Below are 23,654 nucleotides of genomic sequence, written 5' to 3' on the forward strand. Positions count from 1 at the left end.
CTTACGCTGCGTCACCACATCTGCCCCATCCACGTCCCTCTACTTGCTACCAAAATGGCTATGATGAGCACACTTCGCTATCCCGACGTCGAGCGAAAGGAACACCAAGACACATATGCCAGCAAGAAACAAGGCTCTGTCGTTGTCTCAGACTACTACCGCTGGTTAGAAGGCAAGGGTCCCGAAGTTGATACATTCGTTCAACGTGAGTACGCTTGTTCTTGCACAGCTCAATGCTCATACCAACTCTCCATTACCACAGAACAGGTCGACTTGACATCGACATTCATTAAAGCTATACCAACGCAATGAGCTAGAAGACTTGATTCGAAAAAGCTCCAATTATCCAAAGGTCAGTCCCATGCTCACATCTAGTCATTATTGAATCCGACGTGTATGTGCTGCAGTTCTCGGCCCCCACGTTTTGCAGAGACGGTCGCTACTACTGGAATTACAACTCTGGCCTACAGGCTCATATGTTTTATTTAGATCACTAGACGACCAACTCCCGGATTTTAGTCAAGACAAGGACATTCCGCCGGAGAGGTGTTTTTTGACGTAGGTGCCTCCCAGCAACACACTATCACCGCTCACTCTACTTTCAGACTTGCTCGCCAAGGACGGCACCGCGGCTTTGTCTACGTCTGCCTTTTCGAAAACTGGCAAATACTTTGCGTATGGCATCAGTCTCTCAGGATCAGATTTTTTCACCATCTACGTGAGAGAAACCTCAGTCCCATTCCCGAGCCCCCAGTTCTCGGGAGAAACGCGCCCTGGTGGCGCCGGACGCATGGACGACGAGATCAAATACGTCAAGTTCTCAAGCATAGTATGGTCACCCAACGACGAGGGATTCTTTTACCAGGTACATTTTGTCTGACTGCGCGGGTTGAGAGATACTAAACATGACTGCAGAGGTACCCAACCAGGGTCTCACATGCTGAGGCTGTAGATGCCGCTGGGACCGAGATAGAGGAAGACAAATTTGCCAAACTTATTATCATAAACTCGGAACTTCCCAAGGTAGGCTAGCTCAGACAAGCCATGACTAAATCCATTTGCTGAATGAAAAGTTGCACCACCTTATACACAGATGATGACATTCTGGTCATGAAAGACGATGAGCACCCTAATTACATGTGGGGCGCCCAGGTAACATCACCCGATGGCCGGTACTTGATATTATATGTCAGCCGAGACACTGCCAGAGTACGTGCTTCTGACCGACTCCGCATGTCCCATTTTACTAACCGGATGATAGCAAAATCTGCTTTGGGTTACCGATTTGGAAGACCCAAGTAATCCAATCGGCCCCAACATGAAATGGATAAAGTTGATAGACGACTGGGAAGCTTCGTACAGCGTGTAAGCTTAAAGACGCCCGAGATCTTGTCTGGATACCTAACCAGTGCATTCAGGTTAGCAAATGACGGCCCTAGGTTTTACATCAAGACCAACAAGGATGCACCCAACTATCGAGTGACGACAATCGACATCTCCAATGAGGAGCGCGTGAAAAACCGGTCCTTCGTTCCGTTTATCGACGAAGACCCGAAAGCACCGATTGAACAGATAAAGCCTATCAACCAAGATACTTGGGCTATTGTCTACTCTCGAGACGTCAAGGACGAACTATACCTATTCAACAAGGAAGGCAAACAGGTCAAACGATTGGCAGCCGACCATATTGGGGTTCTCAGCATTTCCGGTCGGCGAGATTTTCATCGACTCTTTGTGACCGCTTCTGGGTTTACCAACCCGGGAGTTGTCTACTATTACGACTTTGAGAACAAGGTCGAATATCCCCATGAACCTGGATTTGTAGCCGTCTCGCATACCGATGGGATGCAAACCCCTATGCCTCGAAATGATGCCGAGCCCGTCGGTGCGTTGGGCGAGAAATTGCTTGAAACTAGCCTGAAGGACCACAAAGCTCAAGATGGGGACTGGAGTTATGGCAAGCCACAAAGCTGAACGGGCTAAGTCTGGATGAATTCAAAGCGGAACAGATTAAATACAAGAGCAAGGATGGAACACTAGTGCCCATGTTCATCGTTAGCCACAAGGACGCCAAAAGGGATGGAACTGCTCCTGCTATTCAATATGGTGAGTAAAATAGTCAATACGCGAATTTATTATCAACATTGCTCCGGGTATAGGCTATGGTGGATTCAGTATCTCAATCTCGCCATTTTTCAGCGCTGCAATGTTGACTGTCCTCAAGTCATATGGTGGCGTCCTTGCGGTGCCAAACATCCGCGGGGGTGCGGAATATGGTGAAACTTGGCACTTGGCCGGCACACGCGAAAACAAGGTTAATGTGTTTGATGATTTCATTGCCGCGACGTATGTGTTCTAGGTGTGATTTGATATAAAACGGCGACTAACTACCCTGGCAGACAATATCTGGTCGACAACAAGTATGCCGGACCGGGAAAGGTTATCATCAATGGCGGCTCCAACGGAGGTAGGATATCCCAAACTCTATTATAATTATCTGGATCTGACACTGAACTACAGGTCTCTTGGTGGCCGCATGCGTTAATCGGGCACCTGAGCATACTTTCGGAGCAGCGATAGCCGAAGTTGGTGTCCTAGATTACCTTCGAGTGAGTTCCGTTTTACTGCCACGCGATGAGAACGTTTATCTGAAGAATATCCTAGTTCCCACAATTTACCATCGGAAAGGCTTGGACGTAGGTTTTCCACATAATTAGCCGTTTCAGGTCTGACCAAAGTCATAGATCCGACTATGGCGATCCTTCGAACCCGGAGGATTTCGACTTCATGTACCCGATATCGCCCTACCATAATGTTGATAGGGGCGACAAAGTATTACCACCGACATTGTTGCTCACAGCTGATCGTATGTTCAACTGCATTTTCACGGAAATAGAGTCTAACCTCGCTGTAGATGACGATCGTGTGGTGCCCCTTCACTCCTTTAAACATATTGCCGAACTTCAGTATCGGAAGCCAACCAACCCCCATCCTCTATTGATTCGCATAGACGTAAAGAGTGGTCACGGTGCTGGTAAAAGCACCGAAAAAAGGTACAGCTACTCATCTTTCAATTATGCCCTGAATGCTTAGACCCCTTGTTTCTAGGATTGTTGAAGCAGCAGACAAATGGTCCTTTGCTGCTCACGCAATGGGTCTCAAGTTTAGGCACACCGCATGATTTGCCCTCGGGGAGCTATTCGTCCTTTAATTATACGCCCACCAGACAGTCTCGTAAGATTTAGTAGAATTAGACGTAGATACCCTATACGTATGATGTAGATAGTCAATATCAATGTAACTTTCAGACTAATTCTAGTTGGTTAGACATTCATTTGCGACTTTCTCAAGAACATCCAAGCTACCCTTTTCCCAGACTTGAACCTTGCCCTGCCACTTGACACCCTTCCCCCTCCCTTTAGGGCTTTAATCTGCGCGAGCGCTTTGGACGCGAGGAGTTGTACTCGGTCCGTGTCGCTCCCAATGATAAGGACAGGGCCACCTTCGGTTCCGGATCCCGCGGCGAGTATAATGCCGCGGGTAGATTCTCGGGAGGAATCGCCGCCGCGATCTCCATTAGAAAATCCAAGCCACATCTGCCCGGTGAACCCAAGTCAACGAATCTTGGACCACTCGAACAGCTATGTACCCAGCGATCTCTGCCTCAAGCTTGCGCTTAGCACGGATGGCATCCCGAAGGGAATTGGTTACTTGTGTGGCCCGAGCACTGAGTTCGGATGGAGTAGGCCCTGCAGAAAGCGTGGCCGAAAGAGAGCGGGTGGCCTGGAGAGATGATGTTGCTAGTGCAATTGCCCGAGAACCACAAGAGAAAAATAGCCTCGTGTTTGTGCCGCGAATCGGTTGAGTGTGGTGAAGTAGAATTGGACCAATATGCGATGTTTGCGATAAATGGGTCCCGCAACAACTGGTGCGACTAGTTAGATGTGCATGTAGTGACGCATATACGGAACACTTACGGATTCTCATCGACGCCCTCGATTGTTACTACACGTACGATTCCATTCTCTTTATCGTAGTCCGAAGGCAGCCAGTCTTGTATTGCGTCTTTCGGGGTGTGATAGTGATCGGTCTGTTTTGCATAACAAGCTGATTGCACCTCTCTTGGATTTCGGAAATCTCGGCCTCAGAGGGCTTTCGTCCTAGTTCTACATAGTTCATGTTCGGAATCCTTCCGTCATCGGTCAGATTATCACCAACAATACTCGCTCCCATACTCCAGGCCAACGTCTCCAGCCCGGGGTAGGTGTCCATAATCGCAGATAAGAGATGCTGCCCTGTGTGCTGCTGCATGTGATCCATTCGTCTACGGGCGTCCACACGCTGTACTACGGTTGTACCTGGCGCAATTGGGCGCGGTGAGAAGATGACTGCTCGAAGACCATGTCTGTGAACTGTGGAGATGGGAATAGGGTCGTTGGGTCCTTCGATGGTGGTAATTGTACCGTGGTCTGTTGGCTGTCCGCCGCCTGTATAAAACGAATAACCAACACATTAGTTTTCGGTTCTAGTCGGTAGATTAATGCGTAAACCTTCTGGAAACAAGACTGAATCTTCGCATTCTATCTCCCAAAGCGTTTTCTCCCCGATCAACGCTGGGTGAGCTTGGGATTCCTTTTCCTTATTCTTCTTGGTACGTTTAGTATCTGCCTTGGAAGAGGTTACCTCTACACAAGATACGACTTTGGTTTGAAGTTCGTTTAAATAAGAGTTCTGCTGACAACTTAAATTGCCAACGATCATTCCACCCATTATGAAAGCTATGCGTCAGAACGGGGACCGAAAATGGAGTGGTGGTTGGAAAGAGCAATCCTATTATCTTATCAAGGAAGTGTAGTGGTATTAAAGCATCGTATGACTCAGATCACTTTGTATTATGAGTTATTTGGCAACGGCTGCATATGATATATGTCTCGCTTCAAAAGCAAAGCCCGACTTCTCGGATAAAAGTTATAGCAATTTGTCTCGTGAATGAAGTATCCCTTGTTTGTCGAACTCGACACCCTCATCTTGCAAGAGTTGTAGCTATTTTTATCCAAACAATTATCATGTAAGAGCCAGGTTAGCGTGAAGCTCGTCTACTGGGGTGATAAGAACAGACCTTACGGTATTGGGTTCCAGTTTTGGATTGTGGTCCCCATTCGCCGCAGTATCCACTATATATAAATCAGAGGATATGACACGATGGCAAGGCACATGAGGTGCAAACGGATTAATCTTCAATGCTGAGCCGACTTTAAAATTCGATAAATCCTCAGCTATTCTGCGCAAATCGCCATCTGAACCTTACCTGAGCGAGGGCTGCCTTGGCCCAAGCCATCGCACACACGCTGAGCATGCCAGGTTGGTGGGTCCAAAGTCTCAGGGGCTCTAGATTATTGAAACAGACCTTGTATGTAGTTACACTCCCTTTCGGAATATCAAGGATATAATCGTATACTGCCCATTGATGAGGGGTAACTTTCTATATTTGTTAAGTGTGAGTGCAGTGATCCAAACAAGTTACATTTCGCACCTTGCCATCCTTGGTTCGAAAGCTGGCCCTTTCAGACTCAGTGCGAGGGAAATATATAACCTCTCGAATAACATAAACCGCGTGTATCTACCTTACAATGAACAAACTAACCGGGTTGAAGCACTTCAAGCACAGATCTCTTTGAGGTGAATGTAGGGCAGCCTGGTTTCAATGTGGCAAGTGACTGCCGCTGAGAGCTGGTATTAGTTTCAGTCAGAAGGCCCTTTTTAATAGGGGCGTTAACAAGATCCCAGATGTTTACTCTGGCAGCTGGCATGCTGATGAATAGGCGGAATTAGGTTGGCACGTCGCACGGATTGAAGTGACAATCTGCAGGATCTTACGCGTTGTTTTTAAGGATGTTTGGGCGCACGTGACTATATGTCCTGATAGACATCAATATATCATTGGTTCCGTAAACATTAACAGTAGAGACAAAAGGCACGAGCTCTGCAGAAAGCAAGCAAAGCAAGCGCGATAATGCGGCAGACACATTTAGAAGCACTCTGAGAAAAGTCATCAGCGAGGCGAGTCTAAGGTAGTTTAAAAGCAACCTACTGCGGTGAACAATGCCGGGGCCAGACTCGTCGTATTCCTGCTTCGAGCACCAGAGGTTCTGGAAGGTGGAGAGAGAAGCTATACAGAAATGTGAGATGATGCCCCATACTAAGAAAATATGCACGTACCAAGAATGGAGCCACCAATCCAGACCGAGTACTTGCGTTCTGGAGGTGCGACAATCTTGACCTTCATACTCGAAGGGGAGAGCGAGGTCAATTCCTTCTGCATACGATCCGCAATACCAGGGTACATAGTAGTACCACCAGAAAGCACAACGTTTCCGTATAAGTCGCGACGGATATCGAGATCGCACTTGAAGATGGAGTTGTAGGTAGTCTCATGAATACCGGCAGACTCTTGACCGAGGAACGAGGGTTGGAAAAGAGCTTCGGGAGCACGGAAACGTTCATTGCCGATGGTAATGACCTGACCATCAGGAAGCTCATAGCTCTTCTCAAGTGCAGAGCTTTGAGCTGCGGTTTGCATTTCGTTGTCAAAGTCGAGGGCAACATAGCAAAGCTTCTCCTTGATGTCACGGACGATTTCGCGCTCGGCAGTTGTAGTGAATGGGTAGCCGCGTTCCATGAGGATCTTGATCAAATAGTCGGTCAAATCACGACCTGCAAGATCGAGACGGAGGATGGCGTGCGGGAGCGCGAAACCCTCGTAGATGGGGACAGTATGGGTGACACCATCACCAGAATCGAGAACGATACCGGTGGTACGACCAACGCGTACAGAACAGGACCGCCTGAATGGCAACGTGCCAGATCTTTTCCATGTCGTCCCAGTTAGTAACGATACCGTGCTCAATAGGGTACTTCAAGGTAAGAATACCACGCTTCGATTGAGCCTCGTCACTACCGGGTGGTTAGCAAGGGTTATGTCATAACATAGGGCAGTGCATACCCGACATAGGAATCCTTCTGACCCATGCCCACCATGACTCCCTGGTGACGCGGCCTGCCGACAATAGACCTGTGGACGCGTCAATCCCGAGATCGCATAGAAATCAAGAAAATCGCGAAAATCACTTACGGGAAGACAGCGCGAGGGGCGTCATCACCTATAATCACTCAGTATACGCGAATTGAACTTGTCTCTGGGTATTTCCTTACCGGCAACTATAGGAATAAAGGTTAGAGACGCGTCATGAACGAGCAAGAGAGACTTACAGCCAGCCTTGCACATTCCGGAACCATTGTCAATAACCTATGGGTATGATAAGCACTCGAGCCCAACGACGCGTCAGTCTCTACTTACGAGAGCGGCAACCTCGTCTTCCATTTTGTCGTCAAGAAATAATAAGTAAACGTAAGAGAGTCTAGTGGTGGGGGTCAGCAACAGGAGTCGAGCGAATCCCAATGCTTATAAACTAGCGGAGGCTGTGCACACGGCTTCCGCGCGTCACGCATAACAGTGGAGCCCGCAGTATAGGCCATTTTACCAAATGAATTAGACACAACTCACTGTTTGTCGACGGACGCTGGTCGTGTCGTGTCGCAAGTGCTGTGGGCAAAGGGTGGGAAATATGCCGGATCCTTTTCGGTGCGACCCTAAGACCCTGTTATATCACACGTTTCATTTATTCCTATCACGGCTACACAGTGTGTCTAACTAGTATGGACCCACTCCCAGTGAGCCCTGACACGTCGCTTCAACATCTGCTATCTCCTTGGGAGCGTTGATACTCAACACTACCGGGTCATTTCGTTCTACTAAGACTTCATCCTACAGTCCCTCGCTCATCAGTTCATCAAAACCCACGGAAAGAATGACGGAATGCCCCGACCTCAATGCGAATGCCGATATTATGAAACCACTTAGGGAAAATAGGGTCTGCAGGCACGTACACACCCGGTTCGATCGTGATAACCTGGCCTTCCACGAGGCTAGACTTCAATTTAGCAAGACGTATACTTTTGACAGGTCGCGTCTTACATTGATGACGCTCAGAGTTTCCCTCGTGAAGATCTATGTGCTTTCAGCTGGGGGGGGGGGACATATGGAAAAATTGAAAGAGTACTAACCTATACCTATGGGGTGCGTCAAGTAGTGGGGATAGAGTCGGTCGATCAGCTTCCCGCCCGCACCAAGGTCGAACCCTACTCGTCTCAGCGCCTTTTAAGTAGATCAACACTCTGATTGTGCAGTGAATTCATGGACTCTTTGGATTCTTCGGTGCACATCAATATGAGCTTTTTCTGAACTTCAAGAATAGATGCATATAGTTCGCGTTGTTCGGTGCACATCAATATGAGCTTTTTCTGAACTTCAAGAATAGATGCATATAGTTCGCGTTGAGGGGGCGTAAATTGACCGGATGGACCAACTGGAAATGTGCGAGTGATGTCCGATGCATACCCGCTAAGAAACGGGTTGATAATCGGCAAAACATTAGCGAAGCTCACGTACTTGAGTTCACACCCTGCATCCATGAGCACCATTTCTCCCTCCCTCAAGCGGCAATCATTATTCGTGTAATGTATTGCAAGTGCATTCGCACTACCCAAGGTATAATGAGAGCTATTGAATTGATGAATAACTCCTCACCCTCTAGCGACTACAGGCACATATGCGGGACGTTGCGCACCCTGCAGCGCGCAGACGTACTCGAAATGAGCCGCTAACTGAGCTTCGGTCTCCGCGGATTTAGCAAATCGCATGGTCTGGTCCAACCTGCGTGTAAAAACATTCGACAGGGAATCGAGATACACGGGGACTGCCTTGGCATGTGAGGTGCCGCTAACATCGGCCGCTTTACGCATCGCTATTCGTTCCGCCAAACTTTTGATCTTTCTGAGTTTCATCACTTCTTTGTGCAAACTTCTTGGTTTGTGTCTTTCTAGTATCGACATCATGGTTACCTCTGTGGAGGACGATTGTTGAGGTTGAGGAAAGAGAGTAAACCTTTGGTGAGGTCTTTGAGACACCAGAATCAGCTACTTGGGAGGGAACGTCGGCAAAGAAATGATTGGCGTCCTTCAGGACCAAGTCCAGGATTTTACACAGAACCTCAATGCTAAAGCCTTCATCTGCAGCAAATATCTTGACTGATTGTTGGACTCCAGTCCTGAGGATGAGAGAAATGAGGCAACATAATAACATGAGAGATGTCATGAGTCATACCTCGGACCGTGCCAGAGCTCATCGTAAGGGTCTTTATCCTTGACAAAAAGGTATGTTTTGTGCCCTTGCCGCTGGAGGTCTTCTGAAGGAGTATTGCTGCGTCTTGCTCTTCAATTCCAGTCAAATACCAGAAATTAGAGGATTGACGGAATTTGTAACTGAGGAACGTCAGTCAATTGAAAACAAGTGCGGGCGTGGCTCTCAAAACGTACATACAATATATCTATGATCATAGTTCAGGGACATGCAGAATGGTCAGACGGAAGAAACATACTACTAGACATGTATTTTAGCTCTGCGGCAGAGCATAAGACAACACTACCTGTGGGCAACGAGTCCATTAATCTCTTGCGACGTCCAGCATATTCAGAAGCCTGTATTCCTGGGTGAGTTCCCCAGGTTCTAGTAGATGTGGGTGCGAGTCGTGCAGAGGTTGACCATATTTTGAATTTGAACATGGATCCGAGTGTGGACAATGTTTGGGTGTATGAAACTTTGAAATCGATGAAGAAAAGGGGGAAACTCGGAAACGGGCTAAAATTTTATGTTCGTTGGACGAGAAGAGTCACTGAGCAATCATACCCACGAACGTGTCAATAGATTTTTGGGGAAAGGCATATCACCACGGCAGAGATGACGAAGATAGAGTGGAAAATGGGCCGTGAAGTACTTTGGTATCTTCATATAGAACGGAAGATGACGATCGGATAGCAAGGGTTCGATATAGTCGGTGGGTGGCTTTCCGTAAGGAATTGCCCCCCAAATAGTGATCTAAAACGGTCCTTCGGATCGGCTCGGAGTCGGGCCTGTTCGGGTGGCGGTGCAAGATCTGTGTGCCAAGACCATATTCTCTAAAATGGCTTTCCGTAAGGTGTTAGACTCGCAGAGGCGAAACGGATGACTAAGCGAGTAGGCGCCGAACGAAGAGGACGGTGCAGACGAGTGTCGGGACGAGAGTGAGCGGAGCGAGCGAGTGAAATAAGCGAAATGTATTCTGCGAGTAAGAACTGGTGTTGCAAGCGATGGGAGGCATTGGACTTCCCATGCTTGCTTATATACATAAGTGCATACATGCAAGGAGGCCGCAGGCGCCGGTAGAAAGTGTCCGTGAGCCCGGAGGCGAAACAGGAGAGAAAGAGAGAAGTGAAATACAAGACAAAATGAAAGAGGTACGCGAAGATAAGGAGTGGGGAGCCGAGAGCTCTGCACGACCAATCGTAAGAACCATGGTCCAAGTCGGAGTTTGGCCGAATTGGGGCCAATGTCGTGCGAATGAGCGCAACAACCGCGTGGGATCCTTGGGTACCTGAGGGAAGAGGTTGAGGTGCAAGAAAGTCGCATGAAAGCGACGGGCCGGAGAGAGGGGGCCGGAGGGCGAGGAGAACGGGCAACAAGGTGGCAACGAGGGTGGCGGTCACGTGCAGGCGTTTACGGTGTTTACGGACCTGGGTTCGTAACAGGACCCCCCTCCTATGGTCGAGCACCTGTGAGACGCTTGGAAGATTGTTTCGTAGGCGGAGAGAGGTGTCAGGTCGAGGACGAGGGTGAGAGACGCGACCGGAGCGGCTCTATCTTACTTATCACACCTCCAGTCCTCAGGCCCCCTTGCCATTGTAGATAACCCCCTAGTCACTGCCTTAAGCAGGTAGTGTAGTAGTTAGCCTAGATCTCATAGATTAGTCAGCAGTGTCTTGTACTAGTTACAGCCTTAAGCACCTGCTCCCCACTAGTGCATACCCACCTTACAGTGGTGTACACAATTGGGCACATTGGGTGCACTAAGAACTTGCCAAATTGTGGTCATGTGCCCACTTTTTGATCATATTTACAAGCTACATGCAAACAAGGTAAACTGCTCACAAACCAAGTCAAACTTTGCTAAAAGAGAAGGGAGAGAAGAGAAGAGAAACACAGAAGAGTTACATGAGAGAGGTAGGGGACTTGGGGGGAGCTGAAGACAGTACAGATGCCTTAAGAGCAAATGATGAGAGGCCAAGAGGGCTGGAGGGTGGTAGCCATAAGGGTAAAGAGTGGTCATAAGAACATATGGAAATGTGGTGTAAGGCCCTACAAAGGTTGAGCAGTTGCCAATTCCTGACTTGGTATGAACTCAGCTACTGCCTCCAGTCCCAGCAGAGTTCCAAACAGTTTGTCCCAATACTCTGGGTGATGAACTGGTGAGTATGTGCCTGTGCTCTGCAGGCTGGTAGAACAATAGGACATGGTGCAGCTTTTACTCACCTTTGCTGCACAAGCATTGGGCATTGAGGTAGGGAATCAAGCCCAATACTCCCCATAGAAGCCATGACTCCAGTGATGACTTGGATTAAGCAGCATTAATACTACAAGAGAGCACTGATGTCATAGACACTCCATACCAGTGAATTTATTCCTGTTGTAGACACACTTATACCAAGGACATTTATTCCGATTTTCTCAATTTTAAACAAAGTCAAACAAACAACATTTTTTGATCACGTGACTTTGGCGCTTATATCATACACTAAGTGCCAAGCCATGTCCCTCCCACGCTTATTTGGTACATGTAGCCACTCCACCTATGACATCATCATGAACATGTCAGTGACATGTATGCATGAGTAAGGCCAACTGCAGAGCAGGGTCTTATTGGATTCAATATTTGATATAATGTATTTGTAAATAGCTAGTAGATAGAATATATAAGGAGGCCAACCCAACCATGGTAATACCCAGGTCATTACCTCTTGTTGCATCCCCAACACTGTACAAGGGCCTTAAGCCCAGTAACTTACTTAGTAGATACTTAGTTCACCGCCTTAAGCGGCTCTCTCATTGTAGATACATACTTGGTCATTGCCTGTAGGGCTTTGGTCATTGTAGATACTTAGTTAGTTGTGTAGGGTAGCTGGTCACCACCTTAGGCAGTATTCTCACTATACCCCCCGGCCACAAGCACCAACACCCTTAACATCCCACCAGACATCTAGGACACTAGCTTGTCACTGCCTTAAGCAGTATTCTCACTGTACCCTGTGGCCACAAGCACCAACACCCTTGACATCCCACCAGACATCTAGGACACTAGGTAAATCAACCTTGCATTGGTTGCAAACCATTCTGCACTACCCACTAAGTGCCAACCAACAAGAAGAGTACCTGTAATAGCACAACCAAAATCACGTGATTGGGGCCACCTTGCAGGACAGAATAATCAAAGTCCCCCACCCCCACGTAGTAGGAAATTGCTATAAGGCAGGCTACTCCTATTGCCTGCATACCATGGTTGCCGCACCCTTTGCTAGCAGAACCAGACAGCAGATACACTGCTTGCAGAGACAAGGTACTACATCATGCCTGCCCACAGCAGTGATTAGCTACACTTACTGTTCAATGCTAGTTGTTTGATGCAGGTTCTTGGCATATAATGCAATGAAGCGCTCATAAGTCCTGATATAGGCATACCTGGCTGTTGCAGCCCCCATTACTCCCACTTGCCCATCATTACCTCATGCACGCCACTTGCTCCTCACAGGCCTCTTCACATGCTGGCCACTCCTATCTGCCCACACTTCCATGGCTACCTGCTCCCAGCTACCCTCTAGAGCCTGCTCCCCTCTCAATCAGGGAGAGTTGGGACCCTACCTTCCAACAACCACCCCTATCAAGCTTGGGAAGTCTCCCTCAAGCAAATCACATGTCTCCTCCTTGGCCTCCTTGGCCAAGTTGAGAACCTTGAACAGAAGGTTGAAGAAGTCCAGGAAGCAGGGGTCAAGGCCTGTACAAACCTTGAGAATGTTTCCCAAGCTGTTGATGGCATCAAGGATGGGCTTAGAAGCCTCCAAGGCCCTACACCCCTGGAAGGAGCCAAACCCAAGGTGGTGGACAAAGCGCCATGCCCCATACCAAAAGCCAAACCTATTGGATCAGCTAGTGGGCCCCCTTCTGGCCCAAACAACCAAGGGGCCTCCCATCTTTTGCCCAGCTACCCTGTGATGAGCAGCACCCCCAAGTCCCTTCTCCCCCTCCATCTCCGTGTCTCCAATCCCCAATTGGCGCCCCTGCCCCTCCTCTGCCGCTCCAGTTGCTGCATACCCTGCTCCCATAAAAGTTGACCGCCCTGATGCCTACACAGGCAAAATAGGGAGCAAGGCCAAACAGTGGCTAACCGCATGCTGGCCTGGACCCACCTCAATTTGTGGATGTTCCCAACCAATCAAGAGGTCCTGTCATTCCTCTTGATGAATATGAAGGACGCCACTGGGGCCTGGGCCCACCTGCACCTGATCAGCTTGTTCACACTGGGCTATCATCCAAATGGTTGAGGGATTCAAACTGGAGTTCCTGGCAGCTTTTGGCAACCCCTGATGCAACAAGGGCTGCCAAGCAGAAAATCACATCTCTCACCCAATCCGGCACATGTGGGATTACATCACAAAGTTCAGGACTCTAGCAATGGAACTGCACTGGAATGACACGGCTCTCAGAGGCCAATTTGCCCATGGCCTCTGGGAGGTCAGCTGCCAAAATTGCAACCCATGAGCACTGCCCTTGTGTCCTAGACATCCTTAAGGGTTGTCTAGGTAGCAGGTGCTTGAGGCCGTATAGAACTAAGTGGAGCCGCTTAAGGCGGTGTGAGGTGCTACCTACAACAACTAACTATCCTAGTACAGTGACCAAGGCCGTAAGGGCAATGGCAAGCTAAGTATCTACAACAAGAAAGCCGCTTAAGGGACAAGTACAAGGGGATGCTACTAAGTGGTTACTGGCCTAAGGCCTTGTACATTGTGGAGTGCAACAAGAGGAATTGACCTGGGTGTTACCATGGTCAGTTGGCCTCCTTATATATTACAAGGGTGAGCTATTTACAAATACATAATATGCAATACCATAACCAATAAGAACCCTGCTCCACAGTCAGCCTTACTCATGCATACATGTCACTGACATGTTATGATGACGTCATGGGTGGAGGTGGCTACATATGCTGTTTAAGCGCAGATGGGGATGTGGCTCAGCGCTTAGCGTATGATATAAGCGCCGAGGTCACGTGATTGAAAATGTAGTCTGATTGTCTTTGTTTAAAATCGAGAAAAAGGGAATAAATTCCCTGGTATCAAGTGTGTCTACAACACCTTGTACACTCCTTGAGCTGCCAAATGCAGCCCTTGTCATGACAATGATCCATGAAGAATGTGCTAGCATCCACCAAAGGATAGTAAGACTAGCAAGTCATCCAACCCTGCAAGGGGGACAAGTACCAGCCAGCAGGCCACCTCAAGGAAACTCTCCAACAACTCCAACTATGTGTTGGAAGAGGACCAAAACTGCTGCCATGCTGCTGGCGCCTGCATCAAATGCAGCAAAATGGGCCACAAGTTGCAGAATGTCACACTGCTGGAAGGGAACCCCTATAGAGGAAGGGGTCAAAAGGAAGCTGCCAAAATTGGCAAAGAGTCTGGACCCACCTTGGGAAAAGACTAAGGGTACCTGCTGCTGCGTGCATGGACCCAAGGACTCTGGCTCTTTATTTGAAATTTGTAATATATTGTCCCATAGAAATTCACCCTTGTTCACAATTTCAATCAAACCAGAGAAACAAGCAGACCACTTAGAAGTCCTGATAGATTCAGGTGCCACATCTTCATCTTACACCCTGCATGGCAGAACTACTCTGCCTCCCACTCATAGATCTCCCACACCCCTGTACCATAACAATGCTTAATGGGTCAAGCCCCCAGGCAGGAAAAATCTGGAAAAAAGCCAACCTCACCTTCTCTCCTTTGATGACAAAACAATGACAGAGACATTCCTTATTTGCAATACTGGTTCACACTCTGCCATCTTGGGACTCAAATGGTTAGATGCCCACAATCCGAAATCAATTGGAACTCATGTACACTCTCTTTCCCCATTCACCCCCAGAACATGTGGCAATTGCCAAGGAAGAGGAAGCAGACAAGGACCCTCTGAACAGAGTACCCTCCAAATATCATCAATATTGCCAAGGTATTTGGAGAAGAAGAATCAACAAGCTCCTCCACACTGGCACTATGACTTGGCATTGAGCTTACAGAAGATGACCCCCTTAATTCCCTTTATACAGCAGGACCAATGCTGAGTCCGCTATGCTCAAGGGCTGGCTCAGGGATGAATTGAGGCAGGCAAAATCTGCCAAGCAATCATCTATCAGCTCCCCTGTCATGTCATGCCTAAAAAGGATGGTTCCCGTTGCTTGGTTGTAGACTACTGTTGCCTGAATAACCGACAAAAAAGAACATCTATCTGTTACTGTCCTAGACGTCTATAAGGACGTCAAGGAGGAGGGCGCTTGCGGCCGGATGTAACTAAGTAAAAACCGCGTAAGGCGGTGGCAAGCTATCCTACAACAACACAGCTATACTACAATGACCAAGGCCGTAAGGGCAATGACGGATGTAACTAAGTAAAAACCGCGTAAGGCGGTGGCAAGCTATCCTACAACAACAACCAGCTATACTACAATGACCAAGGCCGTAAGGGCAATGATGAGCCAGGTAAGTACAACGCAGAGGCCGCTTAAGGCGGTGTGGACTAAGTAACTAAGTAAGGGTTTGCTGGGCTATAAGGCCCTTGTACAAAATGGAATGCAACAAGAGGTAATCAACCTGGGTGTTACCATGGTTGGTTGGCCTCCTTATATATTACAGAGGTGAACTAATTACAAATACAATATATGCAATACCATAACCAATAAGAACCCCGCTCCGCAGTTGGTCTTATTCATGCGTACGTGTCACTGACGTGTCATGATGACGTCATAGATGGAGGTGGCTACGTATGCTGAGATAAGCGCGGATGGGGACGTGGCTTGGCGCTTAGTGTATGATATAAGCGCCAAAGTCACGTGGTTGAGAAAGTTGTCCGTTTGTCTTTGTTTAAAATCGAGAAAATGGGAATAAATTCCCTGGTATCAACTGTGTCTATGACAGTTACCCCATCCTGATGACCTCATGGCACAGCTCCACAGCGCCAAGGTCTTCACCAAACTAGACCTACAATGGGGTTACAACAACGTCCATGTCAAAGAAGGTGACAAGCAGAAAACAGCCTTCCGCACTAAGTATGGCCTCTACAAATCCCTAGTCATGACTTTTGGTTTAACAAATGCTCCCACCACCTTTCAACACTTCATGAACAACTGTTTAAAGACCTACTGGATGTATGCATCATCATTTACCTTGATGACATCCTGATCTAATCTAAGGATGACGCATCCCACACTCAGCATGTCCATGAAGTCTTACGGTGTTTAATGGAGAACCAACTGTTTTGCAAGGCCTCCAAATGTATGTTCCATGTGACCTCCATGGAATACCTTGGCATCATTGTCTCCAATAAAGGGTTCAGCCTGGACAAACTCAAAATCCAGGCCATCCAAGATTGGCCTACGCCCACTAAGCTTAAAGAAGTTCAGTTGTTCCTAGGGTTTGCCAATTTTAGTCACATGGCACGGTCCCTGCATAACTTGGTCAAAAAGGATACACCATGGAAATGGGAAACTAAGGAACAGGAAGCTATCCAGGGTTGAAGGATGCCATCACCAGCACCCCAGTACTATGCCACGCCAACCCCACCAAACCCTATTTCCTGGAAACTGATGCTTCAGGTGCTGCTCTTGGGTCAATACTCAGCCAATGCCAGGAGGATGGAAGGTTACACCCACTAGGATTCCTATTGGAGTCATTCAAGGGGGCAGAACAAAATTACAACACTCATGATAAGGAGCTTCTGGCAATCATCCACTCCTTCAAGTATTGGCACATATTTTTGGAGGGTACCACACACCCCATTACTGTGTTCACCAACCACCGGAATCTGGAATACTGGAAGGAATCCTGGACGTTCAACCGCCACCACGCACAATGGCACCTCCTGCTTGCTGGGTACAACTTCCAAATTGTATACCAGCCTGGCAAACAATCCAGTAAACCAGACGCCCTGTCCTGTTGATCCACCACACCAATGTTCCCCCTGCTGACCAAACCATGTTGCCCAATCTTGTCTTTGCCAACATTGCCCTAGTACTACCAGAAAAAGAGTTACAGTGCCAGATTGAGTCATCCCTGGATCAGGATGAATCTCTGGGAGAAATTCTCCAGTTCCTCCAAAACAAGTCAAAGGCCCCTCCATCAATCAAACGTGCATTCAAGGACTATGAAATGGAAGCCAGCTTGTTATTCTACCAAGGCTGCATTGTAGTCCCAGATGTAGGGACCCTAAGGACAGATCTACTGCGCATTTTCCATGATAGCCCCTTGGCAGGACATCCCAGCAGGCAAAGGACCCTTGAACTTGTTTCACGCAATTATTACTGGCCTGGTATCCGTGCCAACATACTGGCATGTCAATTCCTGTGAAACCTGCCAGCAAATAAGGAAGCCCAAGTATGCCTCAATTCCCCTGCAACCATTGGAACTCCCCACATGTCCTTGGGAGCATATTTCATACAACATGATTGTGGATCCTCCCAAGGATGGTAACTACAACTCCATCTTTTTTGTGGATAGTTTCACCAAATATGTAATCCTGGTGGAATGCTCCAAAAAACTCAAGGCGCCAGAATTGGCCAACTTATTCCTACACCACGTATGGAAGAAGTATGGCATGCCAGAGAAGACTGTATCAGACCATGGATGTGTGTTCAACAACAAATTCCTGAGAGCTCTGTACCAACGCCTGGGAATAGATCCCCATTCCTCCTCCACTTACCACCCTCAGAGCAACGGACAAACAGAACATGTCAAACCATCCGTTGAACACTTCCTGAGGGCATACTCTGGCATTAACCAGAGGGACTGGGTCAAATGGCTCCCCATGGCGGAATTTGCTTATAACACGCTGTCCACAACGCTACCAGCAAGACCCCCTTCAGGGCACTAAATGGATGGGAACTGTCTGTTAAGAGTTGTGTAAGTACAGGAGTAAGAAAGAATTACTATATACAAAATGTATATGGGAATAACTAAGAACTTATTATTAAGAATCAGAATATATGCACAGAATACATGCACAGTATAAGCTAGGTTCAGGAATGACAACTCCTAACAAATAGTCTACCAACTATCAAGTGCAGGTGGTTGGTTATGTATAGTACCTTAGACTAATGTTACTTAAGCCTAAGTGACTAAGGGTATGTATACTTAAGGTCTCTGGGATAGTACCTTAGGTAAAGGGGTTACCTGACTAATGTACAGGATTTATAGGATTTGCCTAATAAGTATAGGACTTATATATGCTTAAGTAAGACTTAAGACTTATGGGGTTTACCTAAAATATATCTAGGATTTATGAGATATTGTAGATAAAGCTATCTACAATATAGGGGGTATGGTGGATTGAAACTATCACTCAATCACAACATCCTTACAGTATTGTTGCACTATACTCAGTGTTGAGCTCAACAACTGTGACAGTCAAGGGGCACAGGGTTGCAGTAAGTACACTAATAGGTGACCCTGTGTCTGTTGGGACTGGCCTATGGTCTTAGTGTGCCAAATACCTCCTGCTATTTACAGTGAGTCAATCACTAAAGTACATGTGCAGATAAGCTGTGTTACAACCTCAAGACCTATACCATTGAATTTGGACAATTTTTCTATTATTTTAGCATTTTTTCGGACTTAATATCTTTTGTTTTTCAATCACGTGATCTTGGCGCTTATTATGCCAAGATGCCATCTCAAGGGCGCTTAGGAAGAATCCACGCTTCTGCGCAGCACACAGCACGCTTCTTATTCCATCCATGTACTTCTTTTCTCACGTGCACAGACCATGTAGATAGTGCCCCTTTGTCTATATATATAGCAGCAAAATTACTTGTGTACAACATTGTAAAATCAACTTGTAGTAGGCTTGATCAACAAGGAGAGGACCCCCTGTACTAGCACAAGGGAAAACACCAGATTGGACTTGCCTTTTGTCTTCAATAATCAAACAGACATTGGTCCCTGGTAGTACCAAATTGCTATAAGGCAGACAGGCTCTAATCCCCTGCATACCCCAAGTTTTGCTGGAACTCAGTAGTCAGCAACCCTAGACCGCTGAATACCTGCTTGCTGAAAACCCGCCCATATCACAAACCGCCAGGTCTGCTGATTTGTTGTAGGGACAGTCCAACGCTAGGTACTAGACGCAAGGGTTTAGTGCCAGCACACTACAGAAAAACTGCTCATAAGTCCTGTACCAGGCACCTCCTTTTCCCACGCCATCTCCAATATTTCCTCCACACGCTCTGGCGTCCCACACCCCTACTCCTGGCCTTCCTCTTGCTCCTCTTGATGTTCCATTCCTACCCATTCCCAACTGCCCTCTTGCAGCACATCTCCTGCTCTGCAAGACTTGCCAAGGATGGAACCAGAACCATCCCTTGCTGCTCTCCTTGAGGCTGTCACAGCCCTCACAGCCACAGTCAGGTCCCTACAGGACCAAATCAGAACTCAGGGCCAACAGCTTGTTGAGCTTAAAGCCATATGCAAGGAGACTGCTGACCTTATTGGCAACAAGGACCAAGGAGCCCCCCAAACCAAGCCTGGCCCATCAACTGGGCCTGTTCATAAACAGAGGAAAATAGAACTAGCCGGAATTGAACCAGCTTGACCACTAAGCCATAGAGCCCTATTATTCCTCTGCTGACAACCCATGATTACACCTGCTACCCCCAAATTTTGGGCTTGGGCCAGCATGCAACCACTTGTACTGGTCATGTGACCGTGTCCAGGACACTGCCCCCCTTTTTGGGTGGGCAGCGCCCCTGTGAAAAGTTTTTCCCATGGTGGGAATAGAACTGGTGTCCTTCCAAGTTCTACCAAGTGTCATAAACAGAGGAAAATAGAACTAGCCGGAATTGAACCAGCTTGACCACTAAGCCATAGAGCCCTATTATTCCTCTGCTGACAACCCATGATTACACCTGCTACCCCCCAAATTTTTGGGCTTGGGCCAGCATGCAACCACTTGTACTGGTCATGTGACCGTGTCCAGGACACCTGTCACTCCCCCAACCCACACAGGGGGAGAAGCCCACACTCCAGGCACAGTTAGGCCTGGGCTCAAAGCCCCCTTCCGCCCATCAAGGGGCACAGGTTTTGACTCAGAAGAAGAGGAACCAAGGCACGCCCCAAAAAGGAGCCTTGCAGCACGCCTAGGAGCCTTAGCTCCCTCACCCCCTTCAACTCAGGGTCAAGCGTAGAGCAGCCCAAAATGGAACTCCCAGATCCATATAAGGGAGATACCAGGGGGTGGAAAGCAACCCAGTGGCTGGATTGCATGCTGCTATGGTGTTACAACCCTCTAACATATACCATCAGAATTGCCTGAATTTTCTCTATATTTTAGTATTTTTTACGAACTCATATCTTCACTTTTCCAATCACGTGATCTCGGCGCTTATTATGCCGAGATGCCGCGCCGAGATGCCGTGCCAAGGGCGCTTAGGAGAAATCCAGCTTCTACGCAGCCTGCAGCACTCTTCTTATTTTATAATATGTACTTCTCTTTCTCACATGCACAGACCATGTAGATAGCGCCCCTTGTCTATATATACAGCAGGGAAATTGCTTGGAACCACCAAGTTGATTTTACCTTGTCTCTTACTCATTAGAGAAGGTAGCCAGCCAGCTAAGTAGCAGGCCCCCCTAAGTAGTTCACACACTCACCCCTTACGTTCACCTACCACACCTCCCAGGCCTAAGGCCCCATCATCCTCAGTAGATAGTAGTAGACTGCCTTAAGCGGTAGTAGTATAGCCTAGGATAGTAGATTACATAAGTTGCCTGTAGTAGTACAGCCTTAAGTGCCCGCTCCCACTAGCGTGTACCCCCTTACAGTGGTGTACAACATATGGGTTGCCCTTCACCAGGACCAATTCAATGAAGAGGAACAAATGGTTGTATGGATATTATACCATATGACAGATAAGGTGGCCAATTGGGCACTCCCCATCATTGGGACTATCATCAAGGCAAGGGGAACCCCCCAACCACCATCCTGGCCTTAACAGCCAAATTTAAAGAAGCCTTTGCTGATCCAGATGCCAAGAGAGCAGCTGCCAGAAAGATTGCCGCGCTAACTCAGACAAACACCATGTCTGAGTACGTTACCAAGTTCTGCAACCTCATGGCGGAATTAGATTGGAACCAGGAGGCATTATTGCCCAATTCACCTGCAGCCTGCACTGGAAAGTTAAGGAACTCCTGTCTTCCAAAGACAATATTCCTGATGACAACCTTGAGGCAATATTTGCTGCCTCAATCAAAATTGACAACACTTGTTGGGAAAATGAGGAGAACCGCCCCAAGAAGCAAGGCACCAAGTCCCTGGTCACTGCAACCACTTCCACCACCACTCAACGGGTCCGCCTATTGGAAGACCCTAACTATGTCACACCAGAAGAAAGGGACCGTTGCCGCGCATCTGGACTTTGTGTTAAGTGTGGCCAAATGGGGCACAGCATCAAACAATGCCCCAATGGGTGGAAGGCAACCATCAAGGAAGCCGGCAAAATTGGTCAGGACAAGTTGGAAAAAGAATGAGGTCAAGGATTACTGTCAAACCCTTGACCCCAAAAAAAGAATTGCATGTATCTGTCTTGGAATTTGTAAACATTGCTATGGATTCCAACAAAAAACCACTCCTATTATAGACATGATACTGCGTGATTACCCAACAGACCCTATTAAAACTCTCATTGACTCAGGCGCCACCTCAAACTTTATCTCCCCCACTCTAGTTGAAAATTGAAAATTCCAAAAACCCTACTTGAAAATCCACAAGTAGTGAGAATGCTAGATGGTACCATATCACAGACTGATTGCATTTGGCACCAGGTTCATCTTGCAGTCTTGGCCAATGGCCATCCCCACACTATCCCTTTCCTGGTTTGTCCCATAGGCAACACCCCAGCAATCCTAGGCATGACATGGCTAACCACAGAATCCCCGCTCATTGATTGGCAACAGGGACTAGTTACATTCCCTGAACAAGCACAGATTGCCTCTGAGGAAGAAGCTGACCCAGACCCCCTGGCAGACCTCCCTGCTCAATATCATGAGTTTGCCAAGGTATTTGGAGAAGAAGAGTCCAAGGTCCTCCCTCTGCATAGGGAATATGATATCTCCATTGACCTAGTTCCAGAAGCCAAACTCTCCCCTGGTCCCATCTACGGCATGACAGATGCAGAATCAAAAGCCCTGAAACAACATATTGATGAGGAATTAGCAACAGGCAAGATCCGCCCTAGCACTTCCTCAGCAGGCGCCCCTGTCATGTTTGTAAAAAAGGCTGATGGCTCCCTGCACCTGGTTGTGGATTACAGAAAGCTTAATGACGTAACTCACAAAAATGTCTACCCACTCCTAGGCAAGATGACCTGATGGCTAAGCTCCAACACGCAAAAGTATTCACCAAACTTGACCTGCATTGGGGGTACAATAACATTCAAATCAAGGAAGGAGATGAATGGAAAACAGCTTTTAGAACCAATATGGATTATTCAAATACCTGGTCATGCCCTTTGGACTTACCAACGCCCCAGCTGCATTCCAACATCTCATGAACAACTTGTTTAGGGACCTTATTGACGTTACCGTGGTTATCTACTTGGACAATATCCTGATCTTTTTGGAAAAACCAGAGGAACACCCTAACCACGTAAGGGAAGTCCTGTCCAGACTCTTGAAAAATCAGCTATTCTGCAAACTGTTGAAATGCCATTTCCACGTCACCACAGTAGATTACTTGGGGATTGTCATATCTCCGGCTGGATTTTCCATGGATCAAAAGAAAGTTGAAGCTGTCACATCATGGCCCACGCCTAGAACGGTCAAGCAGGTTCAAGCATTCTTAGGCTTTGTAAACTACCTCCGCCAATTCATTCCAAACTTCAGTTTGGTGGCTCAACCACTCCACAACCTCACAAAGAAGGAAAGCCCTTGGTCATGGGGCAGCCTGGAAGAAGATGCGTTCCAAGAACTGAAATCCCTGGTAATCAGAGCACCGGTCCTTATCCACTCCAACCCCAATCTGCCTTACTATCTTGAGACAGACGCATCAGGGGTAGCTATGGGGGCAATACTGAGCCAACAAGGGGAGGACAATTGCTTACATCCAGTTGCATATATGTCTAAGTCATTCTTGGGAGCAGAAGCTAATTATGACACACACAACAAGGAGCTTCTTGCAATCATCAAAGCCCTAGAAGAATGGCAAATCCTCCTAGAAGCAATGGATAAACCAGTACAAGTGTTCACCAATCATTGTAACTTGGAATACTGGATGCAAGCCCAAACGTTCAACCACAGGCACACCCAATGGCGCATATTCCTGAGCAACTTCAACTTTGAAATCCACTATCACCCAGAGGGGTAGCTATGGGGGCAATACTGAGCCAACAAGGGGAGGACAATTGCTTACA

The 23,654-nt window shown here is 47.6% G+C and overlaps 10 protein-coding genes across 10 annotated transcripts; 7 read left to right on the forward strand and 3 right to left on the reverse strand.

Annotated features, from left to right (window-relative positions):
• Positions 1 to 54: 54 nt before the first annotated feature.
• On the forward strand, positions 55 to 3,181 carry RhiXN_03682 (carbohydrate esterase family 10 protein; the record flags this gene model as incomplete). The annotated part of the gene is made up of 14 exons (XM_043323499.1): positions 55 to 205; positions 606 to 865; positions 916 to 1,023; positions 1,153 to 1,209; positions 1,262 to 1,365; positions 1,419 to 1,885; positions 2,002 to 2,106; positions 2,160 to 2,346; positions 2,400 to 2,467; positions 2,521 to 2,609; positions 2,665 to 2,696; positions 2,745 to 2,866; positions 2,915 to 3,053; positions 3,109 to 3,181. The coding sequence occupies 14 exons, from the start codon at positions 55 to 57 to the stop codon at positions 3,179 to 3,181; spliced, it is 1,962 nt and encodes a 653-aa protein (XP_043175918.1).
• Positions 3,182 to 3,323: 142 nt separating this feature from the next.
• RhiXN_03683 (alanyl-tRNA synthetase) lies at positions 3,324 to 5,810 on the reverse strand (the record flags this gene model as incomplete). Its single annotated transcript, XM_043323500.1, has 7 exons — positions 3,324 to 3,596; positions 3,640 to 3,925; positions 4,016 to 4,487; positions 4,551 to 4,647; positions 5,309 to 5,482; positions 5,534 to 5,595; positions 5,645 to 5,810. 7 exons carry the CDS (start codon positions 5,808 to 5,810, stop codon positions 3,324 to 3,326), a joined length of 1,530 nt encoding a protein of 509 aa, XP_043175919.1.
• A 218-nt stretch (positions 5,811 to 6,028) lies between these two features.
• RhiXN_03684 (actin) lies at positions 6,029 to 7,381 on the reverse strand (the record flags this gene model as incomplete). Its single annotated transcript, XM_043323501.1, has 9 exons — positions 6,029 to 6,039; positions 6,092 to 6,169; positions 6,220 to 6,866; positions 6,916 to 6,954; positions 7,004 to 7,072; positions 7,133 to 7,160; positions 7,213 to 7,218; positions 7,270 to 7,306; positions 7,358 to 7,381. 9 exons carry the CDS (start codon positions 7,379 to 7,381, stop codon positions 6,029 to 6,031), a joined length of 939 nt encoding a protein of 312 aa, XP_043175920.1.
• Positions 7,382 to 8,208: 827 nt separating this feature from the next.
• On the reverse strand, positions 8,209 to 9,681 carry RhiXN_03685 (Metallopeptidase family M24; the record flags this gene model as incomplete). The annotated part of the gene is made up of 7 exons (XM_043323502.1): positions 8,209 to 8,461; positions 8,510 to 8,599; positions 8,648 to 8,963; positions 9,028 to 9,167; positions 9,224 to 9,305; positions 9,352 to 9,381; positions 9,498 to 9,681. 7 exons carry the CDS (start codon positions 9,679 to 9,681, stop codon positions 8,209 to 8,211), a joined length of 1,095 nt encoding a protein of 364 aa, XP_043175921.1.
• Positions 9,682 to 12,713: 3,032 nt separating this feature from the next.
• RhiXN_03686 (Retrotransposon-derived protein PEG10) lies at positions 12,714 to 14,686 on the forward strand (the record flags this gene model as incomplete). The annotated part of the gene is made up of 3 exons (XM_043323503.1): positions 12,714 to 12,879; positions 12,929 to 13,080; positions 14,405 to 14,686. 3 exons carry the CDS (start codon positions 12,714 to 12,716, stop codon positions 14,684 to 14,686), a joined length of 600 nt encoding a protein of 199 aa, XP_043175922.1.
• Positions 14,687 to 16,194: 1,508 nt separating this feature from the next.
• RhiXN_03687 (Retrotransposable element Tf2 protein) lies at positions 16,195 to 17,194 on the forward strand (the record flags this gene model as incomplete). The annotated part of the gene is made up of 4 exons (XM_043323504.1): positions 16,195 to 16,339; positions 16,393 to 16,403; positions 16,449 to 16,767; positions 16,797 to 17,194. The coding sequence occupies 4 exons, from the start codon at positions 16,195 to 16,197 to the stop codon at positions 17,192 to 17,194; spliced, it is 873 nt and encodes a 290-aa protein (XP_043175923.1).
• A 35-nt stretch (positions 17,195 to 17,229) lies between these two features.
• Positions 17,230 to 18,124, forward strand: RhiXN_03688 (Retrotransposable element Tf2 protein; the record flags this gene model as incomplete). The annotated part of the gene is made up of 2 exons (XM_043323505.1): positions 17,230 to 17,451; positions 17,507 to 18,124. The coding sequence occupies 2 exons, from the start codon at positions 17,230 to 17,232 to the stop codon at positions 18,122 to 18,124; spliced, it is 840 nt and encodes a 279-aa protein (XP_043175924.1).
• Positions 18,125 to 19,591: 1,467 nt separating this feature from the next.
• RhiXN_03689 (Retrotransposon-derived protein PEG10) lies at positions 19,592 to 21,774 on the forward strand (the record flags this gene model as incomplete). Its single annotated transcript, XM_043323506.1, has 4 exons — positions 19,592 to 19,792; positions 20,187 to 20,421; positions 21,204 to 21,333; positions 21,372 to 21,774. The coding sequence occupies 4 exons, from the start codon at positions 19,592 to 19,594 to the stop codon at positions 21,772 to 21,774; spliced, it is 969 nt and encodes a 322-aa protein (XP_043175925.1).
• Positions 21,775 to 22,023: 249 nt separating this feature from the next.
• On the forward strand, positions 22,024 to 22,614 carry RhiXN_03690 (Retrotransposable element Tf2 protein; the record flags this gene model as incomplete). Its single annotated transcript, XM_043323507.1, has 1 exon — positions 22,024 to 22,614. One exon carries the CDS (start codon positions 22,024 to 22,026, stop codon positions 22,612 to 22,614), a length of 591 nt encoding a protein of 196 aa, XP_043175926.1.
• Positions 22,615 to 22,747: 133 nt separating this feature from the next.
• RhiXN_03691 (Retrotransposable element Tf2 protein) lies at positions 22,748 to 23,608 on the forward strand (the record flags this gene model as incomplete). Its single annotated transcript, XM_043323508.1, has 1 exon — positions 22,748 to 23,608. One exon carries the CDS (start codon positions 22,748 to 22,750, stop codon positions 23,606 to 23,608), a length of 861 nt encoding a protein of 286 aa, XP_043175927.1.
• Between the last annotated feature and the right edge of the window lie 46 nt (positions 23,609 to 23,654).

Source organism: Rhizoctonia solani, chromosome 1, assembly GCF_016906535.1.
Source record: "Rhizoctonia solani chromosome 1, complete sequence".
Classification (NCBI taxonomy): domain Eukaryota; kingdom Fungi; phylum Basidiomycota; class Agaricomycetes; order Cantharellales; family Ceratobasidiaceae; genus Rhizoctonia; species Rhizoctonia solani.